Below are 11,702 nucleotides of genomic sequence, written 5' to 3' on the forward strand. Positions count from 1 at the left end.
GTTTTATAATCAAAGCAAATTAACCAAAGACCTCAGTGTCCTTTTTGAATGCCCTTTGGAAAAGGGTTAGGCTAAAGCATAAATCCGGGTAAACAAAAACAGGCTGAGTGTCAAGTTTAGTTGAAAACTTTAGTGAAATACCCTCAAACCATGAAGGCGATTCATTGGATGAGCTGCAGCCTGTAACAAATCAATCTTCGAGTCAGTTTGTCATTCGAGTCTTCAACGTACACTCTCATCTCTTGTGTTGTTGAAGAGCTGGCTGCTATATATGCTGTATCAAGCTGATAATTGAATTTAATTCTGTATCAATTCACTCACTGTTAGTCACAGTAAAACAGGAAATGAGTTGTCGACATTAGTTTCAAAATAAAATCCAAAATAATCAACCAGAAAAAAAATGCAATACTGGATAATTTTGTATATATTATATAGCAGAGATTACTTTACAGACGTTATTCCATATGCTTCTTCTATGCATCATACTTTAAACATTTGTATTAAAACTCGCTCAAAACCTGTGTTTGTCGTCAAAGATGTGGGAGGAAAAGAAAAGAGTTTACTTTGAAAGGTCATCCGGATATGCGTCGTTGGTTCCCTGTGTGTGTGGACAGTGGTACATTGACCCACTTTCCACCGACTGTGAGTGGAATGGATGAGCGGCGCGTGGCGCGCGTGGAGCCCGCACTCCTTTCGTGTGCGGGACACGCGCCGACACACTGCGCGCACCGCAATGCTGGGACCGGAGTTGGTGAGTTCACGCAATGAATCCCGCCAACGAGACCAGAGCCGAGAGAAGTGCGGAGCGCCTCCTGTTCGCCGCGGGCACCTACAAACTTCTGGCTGTCACCATCGGGACCATCGGGTTCTTCGGCTTCTGTAACAACGCGCTCGTCATCGTGCTCTTCTGCAAATTCAAGCGGCTCCGCACGCCCACCAACCTGCTGCTGGTCAACATCAGCCTGAGCGACTTTCTGGTGTCCGTCATCGGGATCAACTTCACGTTTGTTTCGTGCGTCAAAGGCGGATGGTTCTGGAGCCATGCGACGTGCGTGTGGGACGGTTTCAGCAACAGCCTGTTTGGTGAGAAAAGGTTTAGAAACTGTTTACTCACACATGCTGCCTGCTGTGTCACATTCATCATCAACTTTGTTTTCCTTTTTTTTTTATGAATCCAAAAGTAATTCATCAAAGTGTGTGCCCTCCCTGACCTGCCGTGGGTCTGTCACCTGGTGTAGCCCAATGTGGTTCTGTAAGAAGCAGAGAGGCGCTTATCCTCCACTGGACTTTTCCACTACGCAGGAGAGAATGATGCTGCGAGTGGAAATGGATTTTTCTGAGAAAAGTGTTTAAATTCACAAGTAATGGTGAATTATTAGTCCGATTGGATTTGCGTGGAGCTGGTATTCATTAATATTCATTTGTCTCGCGGGGCTGAACAAGGTGCGACATCCTCTGCCCTTGTGGCGACACATTTTCTGTTTGCTCGTGTTGTGAGCACTTCCTTGCAGAATATAAAGAGATATCAAATTATAACAGTTTATCACCCTCTATAGTTTGCCTAGTGGTGGGCTGCAGTGATATGTGACCTTAAAGAGCTCTCAATCCTGTGTGTTAATGTTCCTATCAGACACTACAGAATGCTTGTATATAAGTAAATAAAAGACGATTTACTTATGTCCATCGCATCCACAGCTTCCCTCATGACTATAACATTGTCCTTTTATCATCAGCGTCACTGTGCCTGGCAATGACGTGTGACAGACACTGACTGGGGGTCACTGGGGAGGCCCCCCCCCTGTAGGAATTGCTGCTAAGGAGGATAGATTTGTGGGATAATTAGCTCATTAGTGCCAACCTGCAAGTCTTCAGCTGCATTATCAGCAAAATAATCACAGAGCTGAAGTGGAGGGCTCACTCCTGATTGATCCTTATCTGCCCCAGCTCTCCGTCTTTCAAATGACATTGTTTTGTTTTTTTTGCACTTGATCTGAGGAACACGTGCACCTTTTGTTGACGTGGTTTGGACTAGTGGCAGAAACTTGGACAATGGGCAGAAAAGGTCTCTGGTTCGTCTCTGGTTCGACTCCACGGAGAAAAAACAAAAAGACGAACCTGGATTGATCTGTCCAAAAATCCAAGAGGATTCTCCCTGTCCTGTCTAGTGCCCCTGAGCAAGGCACCTTACTGCCCCAACATCTGCTCCCCGAGCGCCGTACATAGTCGCTCACTGCTCTGTGTGTCCTGCACCAGATGGGTCAAAAGCAGAGGCTAAATGTCCCTACCTGCATGAGTGTGCCTGTGCATGTCTGTGCATGTGTTTGGGACAAATAAATGCATCTTAAAAAAGAAAATGGGTCATGCAAATGAGAGAGACGAATCAATTCATGCAAAACTGTGGCAGCACGTTTGTAGTTAATATGTCGATTGGCAAGCGAATGTCCTGTCATCAACTATAGGAGATGTCCACAGTGAGTGAATGTGAATGTCGCTGGTCACAGTTTACCAAAGTTCAGCTCCACGTGAAGCCACTCTGCAATTTGCCACGCCACAGGAAGCACATGTCTGATTGGCTCGCACAGTTTAGAAGGGAACTGCTGCGCTCATGATGGTGTGACCTTGCCCTCAGAGTGAGATTTAACACCTTACAAAGTGCGGATTTTTAAATAACTGCAGTTTTTGTGTGTGTGTGTACTTTGAAATCAGATCCTTTGGGAAACAATGACCCGGGAGCTTAACTACGTGCATGCCTGCTGATGTTTATGTGTATCAGCACTTGGGCCATGTGCCAGAAAGGCCTTGCTCTTGGTTCAGGGAAAAGATGTCAAATATCCACAATTAGAGATATGAGTAAAAAATTATGAGATACGTTTTTTTTTGTTTTGAAGTTACGACCACCGAAGGCAAATAAGCTGACTGAGCATGCTCACAGTGATGTTCTCTGACATTTGACGGATTGTTGAACTTATTGCCACCGACTGGCTTCACATGCTTGTTGTTTCTGGTCCTTTCTGTCTTGATAGACATATTTTGCCAGAAGAAGGTTGTGTGGACAGAGATCTTTTCAAACGCAAAGCGTAAAATATCTGTTAAAAAGAAAATGTCCTCAGTATTGTAGAGGTGGCTATAGAGGGACTTGCTTTCTCATTTGGGTGACATTGCACAGAAAGGATGTGGCGTCCGGCTGCTTTGGCCCACACTCAAACGATTGGTAACAGAAAGGTGATGCTGATGACGGACATTTTCAGCTACTGGGACACATCCTGTCCTTCCCTAGTTATTTGCAGTGCAGTGTTGCAACGATACAAATTGAAACGTGTTGTACATGACACACTTGATTTGGTGGATGCACCACAGGGCTTGCCGCCCCTTCTGGTAGGACAAGGATAATATATGTCTTCCTGCTGACTCAGGTTTGTAATATAAAAGTGTACAAACAATAAATCGCACAGCTGTAACCCTGACACAACATCATTTTTGTGCCTTATCATACCCACTGGAGGCCGTTGTCAGTGTGACCTACACACACACACACACACACACACACACACACACAGGCTACTGGGCCGGAGCGATAAGCCCCAGCAGCTCTATCCTTCCTACTGAAATTCTATCTGGGCAGCTGTGGCTCAAGCTGAGTGCTTCATGAGAATCATCCCCCTGTTTTGTGTGTAGGGGTGGGCGATATAGCCTCAAAATGGTATCACGATATTTCAAGGATTTTTTATGAAAACGATATCTGTGACGATATTGACACAAAATACTGAACAACATTTCATTCGTGATTGCAGCTTGTAGGCAGCAGCAGCATTAATCAGTGCACACAAAATGAAGGGAAATTTCCATCAGCTGGATCATCTTTTGTCTTTCTGTGACCGATTTGTGCTGAGGTAGTCCTATTGCCACTCGAGCATCTCTGAGTGCCTGCTGTCCACTTCCAGCGGTTAGCAAAGGCAGACACACTCTTTTTGTTCTATCAATCCTGGTGTCCTTCACACTCGTGTCTCACTCTCACTCTCTCTCTCTCTCTCTCTCTCTCTCACAGTCTCTCTCTCTCTCACTAGGGTGACCAGTTGTGATTTTTAGTAGATCAGATTGTCATAAAGCTATAGGTGCTTACAAACCCATTTTATGATGTTTTTAGCACAGATTCAGGTTTAAAACAAATTGAAGCAACAATGAATTATATATGATCATCTATTCCGGGAATAGACAAAAATGAAAGCACATCAATAACACTCATACATATTTTACAAAAAGGAGAGGGAGATTTTTAATAACTGAAGGCAGAAATGATTGCCCATAGCAATATCCCATGAAAATAATTGTTTTGGGACTGCCTGCTATTAAGAATAGGCATGGGAGAGGATTAGGATTTGGGGATTAGTTCTTACTTGATTTTGGTGGGAAAGTCAAAGGCATTTCTAATATAAATGAATTACAAATGAGAATATTTTTTTAATGGTAAATGAAGCTCACAAATAGCAATGTGCAGACGACGGCCAAAGAACGACAGTCTGGTCCAGTTATTGAGAGCGATGTCTTTGACAACATTGGAAAAAATCTCGCAATATTTTTGCCAGTGTTATCCTTGGAAAAGAAACTTGTCTCAAGGCATGAGGTGTGCAGCTTCCAGTCGTTGTCGATGTAGTGCGCAGTCAGGCTTAATGTATGGTATTGTGGTTCGGCTCGACCACAGGTCCGTGGTTGAGGAAAAAAACTCCACTGACGATAGTGTAGTTGCTTGTTGGTCGCGTCATGCTTCATACATTGCAGGCAAGAATATGTAACCGCATCAGTGCTTTACATCCACTGTTTGCTCTTCCTGTCATATGAGGAGCAACTAGCGAGAGCAACTAGCGGGGGCTCCTCGGTTGAGTCATTTGTTTACTTTTGGCTGCACATTATCAGCTGCTCATGTCTCCTCCTTGCGTGCCCAAAAGGTTCAGTGTGTAAGATTAAGTGACATTTAGTGGTGAAATTACATGCTGCAGCTAAAAACCCTCACCTCATCCTCCTCTGCCAAACATGAACGAGAACCTTGGGCAGCCTTCAGTTGTCATAAAAACGCAAAAGATGTTTAGTTTGTTCAGTCTGGGCAACTGTAAAAACATGGAGGCCTCAGTATAGGGGACCCTCTACCGATGTAATTTAGAGTGTTTAAATATAAAGGGCACGTTCTAGGGTAAAGAAAACAATTTGTACAATTTAGATGAAACACATGGGGGGAAACGTATAGCAATATTTTGGATTCTATTTCTGCCGGTAGATCCCTTTCACCTAAATAATACAAACTGTACCTTTAACAGCCTGGTTGAACTCGACGGTGCGTTTTTGCTTAAAGTGGTGAAACAAGTAAGTTGTGTTTCCACATTTAGCAGTAACAGTTACTTTCATATTGTGAACTTTGTCGAAGGTCTGGCCTCTTGTAGCCAAACTGCTTCCACACTATTGAAGAAGCAGTTTCTTCTAAGGTACTAAATCATCATTGGAGGCTGATACACTGCTCTCGCTCGCAGACATGTTACTTTGAGAAGAAAATCCAGGCTGTACAATGCAGACGCAGGTCCTTGAGGAGTCTGTGTGTGTGTGTGTGTGTGTGGGGGGGGGGTTTGAGTTTTTCATCGATTCAACAAAAAAATGCTGGAATTTGATGTTCAGTACCAAGATGATGCTTTTAAATGGATCACGATGAGATTCATTCAGTCTTAAGAGATGCTGAGTAGCGCTCGCTCTGCATTACTCAGCGTGGATGTCTCTCTCCTTCACCAGGCATTGTTTCCATCATGACTCTGGCGGCCCTGGCCTATGAGCGCTACATCCGGGTGGTCCACGCCCAGGTGGTGGACTTCCCCTGGGTGTGGCGGGCCATCGCCCACATCTGGCTGTACTCCCTGGCCTGGACGGGGGCTCCTCTTCTGGGGTGGAACCACTACACTCTGGAGATCCACCAGCTGGGCTGCTCTCTGGACTGGGCATCGAAGGACCCGAATGACGCCTCCTTCATCCTCTTGTTCCTCCTGGCCTGTTTCTTTGTGCCTGTGGGCATCATGATCTACTGCTACGGCAACATCCTCTATACAGTGCAAATGGTAAGATGTTCTCTTTACTGTTTTGTTATCAATCTATAGATTAAAATCCTGTAAGAAAAATTAAACATGAGTTTGTTAGGCTGCTTTTTGTTAATCGATGAAAAATAAAAAGCTAAATCATTTGCCCAACCAATAGTCCCAAAGATCTTCAGTTTACTACTAATGTAAAATCAGGACATTTTCAAGCATCAGGATCTAAAATTAGTTCTTGTGACATGTATCAATGAATCAATGACTTTACTCTTCAACAACTTCAAGATCTGACATCTCTACAGTTCTCTCCTCTTAATCTTCAAATAACTGTTCAAAGCGACTGCAGTTTGAGTGACACTTTAAAACCTTTAATATTGAACGTATCACCTGTCAAATTCTCATCATGTTCAACACTATGGCAGGGTACCGAAATTAGGAGTCCGTCAGGCATCACTTCCTACACAGGCGATACTAATCGGACCGAATCACAGATTTGCCTCATTTTGGTGCATTAGTCGCCCTGCTAACAGGCAAAAAGGAAATCGCTGCACAAGTCTGGTTAACATTCCACTTAACTTTGGTGGCAGCATGTAATGTTGACCTTCTGTTAGCTAGTGGCTGCCTCAAACCTGAGCTGACACGACAATAAAATGCCTGAAGCTGGACAGTCACAATGCTGATTCTGACACGTGGACCTGCAGCAAATGCTTGAAAACAAGTCCATGTTAAGGGAGGAACATAGCAAGACTTAATGATGCAACTCAAATCTCATCGGATACATTTGAAAGCACAGGGATGTTTCTTGTGAGACAGATTGTTGAAAGATATCAGACAGAAAAAAAATTAACTATTTCAAATGTTACAGCCTTGATTTCTCGGAACACACTCTCTTGATTAAATGTCTCCTTTTCTAAATACAGATGTGAAGTTAAGTTTGAAAATTATGCTACAAATTAAATCAATCTGCGTGCTGTTATTACCTGCAGCTGTACAGACTAATTTTCATTTTTTGATAAAAAGAAACTGTTTGACCTTCTGCAGACACATGCTGCCTTTCACTCCTCTTTCATTATAGACTACATTATTGTAATATGTGTCTGTGGCTATAGTGCTTGTTCTGTGCAGTGCAAATCGTTGGAAAGCAAATTGTGTCCTTGAAGTAGAAGTGTCTGTGCTGGAAATTAGTGAATCTATGTGTACGATCAAGCAGATGGTGACTGAAGTGTTAGAATAGGAAAGTATGGAAGCAGTATTTAACTGAGAAACACACTAATCGAATGAGGTGTCTGTCTGCATCACAACTGGCCACAGCTGCTATCTTTATGTCCTCAAGTGTTCACAACCTTGTATGAGCTGCTACTTTCTCACCGCCCCGAGCCCGAGTGCACAAGACACTCAGCCCCTACGCAAATTCCCAGAACACATCAGAGGCCTGGTAATACTCATCGCATGTCACAGCATTTTGGGAGTTGCAGTGAAAACCTGCAAAGAAACGTACGCTGAACCCTACAGAGTATATTTTGGCTTGATACAGAAGAAAAGAAGCTTGAAACAGAAGAAACTTGTGAATTCATGAAGACATTTGAAAGCTTGCAGGGATTTAGTCAGCTGCTGTCAACTCTCCTTAGGGAGTCTGTAATGTAGCCATATGCTTTAGCATCTCATCTCTTCATCTGAAGGGTAGACTCCACAGTGTCAGTCACCCACTCAGATTATTGCAATGTTATTTGCATGTGCTGTCAGCTATTGCTAAGCTTTTGGCAATAAAGCTCCACGATGCTGCACTTATAAATAGTTGATTGGTTTTAAATAGACATAGTCTAATTTACTACATTCAGGTATTGCTGAAAGAGTCTTACCATATATAAACAAAGCTTTTCCATTTCTTCCCACTATTAAAATATGAAGGCAAAATATCCTGGATATGAATTCTGGCATCTTGACCAATTGGAGCCAGAGTCTGCGCAGTAGCGATCAAGTGTATACATGCTCAACCAATCTTGAGTCAGTCTCAGTTGTCAATCATGATGTTTCAGCCTGCTTTGATAATGTCAAGTAACATTACCTGAAAAAAGATTTACGAAGTTATAAACTTTTAAATGACAGCAACCATCTTTAAAACATTCTTTGACATTGAAATTTTTTTGGGAGCAGACCACAAAGGCCAAGCCGAAATAAGATGGTCTGGTCTAAAGAGGCTTTCCATGATCACCGTCACCAGCAAGTCCCACCCTTATTGCTGTTGCTTAGCAACAGAGCTCTAGCTGGACACATCCAGACATTTTTAATGCCTTGTGTTTTTTTGTATGTGACTGGGAATTGTTCAGTCAAGTTGAAGCCTGCTACTCAAGCACCGGACGTCTTGTCCATTGCCAGCATCATTACCTTCCTTATCCTGGGATAGGTTGAGACAGTAAGAATTCACCCTTTGTTTCTCTGGGATAGAGGGATGAATTTGTTGGTCGAAGCAAATGAGACACCCTAGTCACACTACTGTGACCCAATTGGTCATCAAATGCAGCCTCCAAAGGATGCAGCCCCTGGCTTGAGACGCGGCTTATTGGTCGGGTATGAGCATTTGGTCATTCGTCTAATTGTTTGGCCAAAGTCTCCCTCATGGTGGCATCTCACTTTCACCTGTTTCTCCTAGCTGCGCTCCATCCAGGACCTCCAGACGGTTCAGATCATCAAGATCCTGCGGTACGAGAAGAAGGTCGCCGTCATGTTTCTCCTGATGATCTCCTGCTTTCTGGTGTGTTGGACACCCTACGCTGCTGTGTCCATGATGGAGGCCTTTGGCAGGAAGAGCATGGTCTCCCCAACAATGGCCATCATCCCCTCGTTCTTTGCTAAGTCCAGTACTGCCTACAATCCCCTCATCTATGTGTTCATGAGCAGAAAGGTTTGTAATAGTATCTGCTTGCAGGAAGGAACATTCAATTCTGGGAAAACTCTGTACCTCTCCAGCACGAATATCTTGATCAATGTGGCTAATGTTGGGGAAGTCAGTAAAAAGAAACTAGTATTTTCTTGAAGCAATTTTAGTAAATTAGTGCAGAATTTTATTTGAGAAGAAGTGGAGATAAAGGGCTGTAAAGGTTTGGAGAAAAATATCAGCAATAAGTGCCTTCTGTGTACTTAAATATACAGAATGCATTTACTGTGTGTTGAAGTGAAATTGCTGGCATCCTGATATCTTGTGTGTTTTATGGGAAAATGAGTGAGGAAAGGGTGCTATTTCATCCCCTTGTTAAATACCATGCTTTAATCTTTCGTCCTCTTCCTCCTCTCACAGTTCCGCCGCTGTTTGCTGCAGCTGCTCTGCTCGCGCTTCTCTTGGCTGCAGCGCAGCACTAAAGAGCGCCCCCTGGCTCCGGTCGAGCGTCCCATCCGGCCGATCGTTGTGTCCCACGCTTGCGGGAGCAGAAACCGTCCCAAAAAGAGGGTGACCTTCAACTCCTCCTCCATAGTCTTCTTCATCACCAGCAATGACTTTCAGCACCTTGACGTGCCCTCCAAGTCTGGAGGATCCTCCGAAGGGAACGTCATTCAAGTGAGACCACTGTGATCCCCAAGGACCGGACTTTTGACCACACCACTCAGTATGCCTTAGGATGTCTCATGCAATTCCAAGCCAAAATAACCCTGTCTGACCTCCTTTCTACATCTACACACAGTTACAGACTGGTTACCAGTTAACTGTGAATATCCAACTGTCGGGCCGAAATCTCAACATAACCAATTTCCCAACAGTCTAAGCAGGTAGGATGAAAGTGTCCAATATCATCAAACATCATCAGCTGTGGTGACATTAGCACATTATGTTGTAGTCCACATTGATGTTTCCATTAGAAAGAGAACCACAGCTCTTTGTTAAACATACCATGCAGTGTAGATGACAACTACTGGACTGTATTGAGCTGCCAGCGGAGTTATGGACCTGTGCTTGGATCCATACATTATAGCAGATTGTTCTAGTTGGTACCCAACTGCAAGTTTGTAAAATGGGAAATAAGCCTTAGCCCCTTAGCCATATACCACAGTACACAAACTGACTTTACTATGTATGGATTCAATAAAGAGATCATATTTTAGGCTATCAAGCTTGTGTGCCTTTTGTTATTAAATCGTCCTGTGTGATGAGTCGCCTGAGGATGAAAGCAGAGTAATCAGATAAGGGGATGTGAGCCTTGGACCTTGTATGCTCCAGTGGGAAGATCCTTTCATTACCCCCTTGGCTGTCGGCTATGAATAGACTTGATGAACAGATTTCCATTTCTGATAATACAGTGAAGATGGGTGTGAGTTTTTACATGTATTGTTTCTTTCATAGTATAGGTTGGCATTATGGGAAACATCCTTATTCACCTTGTTGCTAAGATGTGAAGATTGACTTGATTCTCATCTGCGTTTTAAATAGATAGCTGATGAAGAGACACATTTAGCAAAGTTGAGCATAAAGACTGGAAATTGGCCTTGCTGAAAGTTAATAATACAAATAATAATAAAATAACAGCATTACATGAAATTGTGATTAACCTCTTCAAAAACCTGAGAGTTGTGCTGGGAATTTGTACTTAATTCCCTGGTGAGGAAATAAACTATCAGACTGAGTGATCAATTCAATGATATCAAAGTATTTAATTAATGGTCAAGAAAAAATTTACAGAGAATATATTTGAACTCAAACAGAGTTACTAAGCAAACACTTGGCCAAGCTTGACAGAATCCTCAATACCACTGCAGGTATCAAGGATCTGACGAATGGCGAGGTGAGATGTGCCATCTTTTATGCACAGCTCAAGGGTTCCACGTCATCCTTTGATATCCTGTAGGCAGTACGTGTCCAGTGCTCAGACATTGGCAGACAAGGGGCGAAATGCCCCCCTCTCTCCTGAGTGTATAGACACTGGGCAGAAAATCAAATAGTCACAAGGACGATTAGGTTCAAACTAACTAACATTTCCTTATATCAGGCAGATGCAAACATTAAGTAGAATTTATATAATGCTGTTATTCAGGTCAATCCAACTGAACTTTGAGCATAGCTATGTCAGGACAGAAGGATCTGTTACATTTTACAAGAGGACAGTTAGATTCAATCATTTCCATGACAAGAGTAAAAACAAGTTTTTACAATAACGTGTCTGCACAATGCTAAAAAAATATGACAACGTGAAAACCCGCTGTCAATCCAAAATGTTCGGTTTTACATCAATAAAAAAAGAATATTATGAAGTAAAATGTAACTTGATAAGCTGAAGAGTTAGATAGATAGATAGATAGATGGATACTTTATTAATCCTGAGGGAAATTCTGAAAGAGAGTTGACCCATAATAAACTTTTTGAGTCATTATTTTAATGAAGACAATGAAATAAGAGTGAAAATAATGTGACGCCGTGAGAGGAGTTACTCCGTGATGAATGCAGAAATAATTTGGACAAGAATATGCAGCTCCCCTCCAACTTCATTTTTGTGGGGTTTTCTAGGGGGTTTTCAGCTCGGGTTTCCTCAGAGTTGGCTAGATAACAGGACCCCTGATTGCAAGCACAAGCTAAAATGCAGCTGAAACTAGAGGTTTGACTCTGTGTGGACAATGAACTTCACAACACATGTCAAATAGCCCTGCACACAA

At 42.9% G+C, this 11,702-nt stretch overlaps 1 protein-coding gene across 1 annotated transcript; it reads left to right on the plus strand.

Moving 5' to 3' along the window:
- Positions 1-631: 631 nt before the first annotated feature.
- Positions 632-10,164, plus strand: opn3 (opsin 3). The gene is made up of 4 exons (XM_062401789.1): positions 632-1,083; positions 5,773-6,092; positions 8,716-8,967; positions 9,361-10,164. The coding sequence occupies exons 1-4, from the start codon at positions 765-767 to the stop codon at positions 9,631-9,633; spliced, it is 1,164 nt and encodes a 387-aa protein (XP_062257773.1). The 5' UTR covers positions 632-764; the 3' UTR covers positions 9,634-10,164.
- The last annotated feature ends 1,538 nt before the right edge of the window (positions 10,165-11,702 follow it).

The sequence above is a fragment of the Platichthys flesus genome, chromosome 12 (genome assembly GCF_949316205.1).
Source record: "Platichthys flesus chromosome 12, fPlaFle2.1, whole genome shotgun sequence".
In the NCBI taxonomy this organism is placed as follows: Eukaryota; Metazoa; Chordata; class Actinopteri; order Pleuronectiformes; family Pleuronectidae; genus Platichthys; species Platichthys flesus.

Excerpts from the sequence above, each read along its gene's own strand:
- opn3 (XM_062401789.1), top strand. The coding sequence starts at position 765 with ATGAATCCCGCCAACGAGACCAGAGCCGAGAGAAGTGCGGAGCGCCTC. Across the intron at positions 1,084-5,772 it reads TTTCAGCAACAGCCTGTTTG|GCATTGTTTCCATCATGACT; the intron begins GTGAGAAAAGGT and ends CTCCTTCACCAG. Across the intron at positions 8,968-9,360 it reads ATGTGTTCATGAGCAGAAAG|TTCCGCCGCTGTTTGCTGCA; the intron begins GTTTGTAATAGT and ends CTCCTCTCACAG.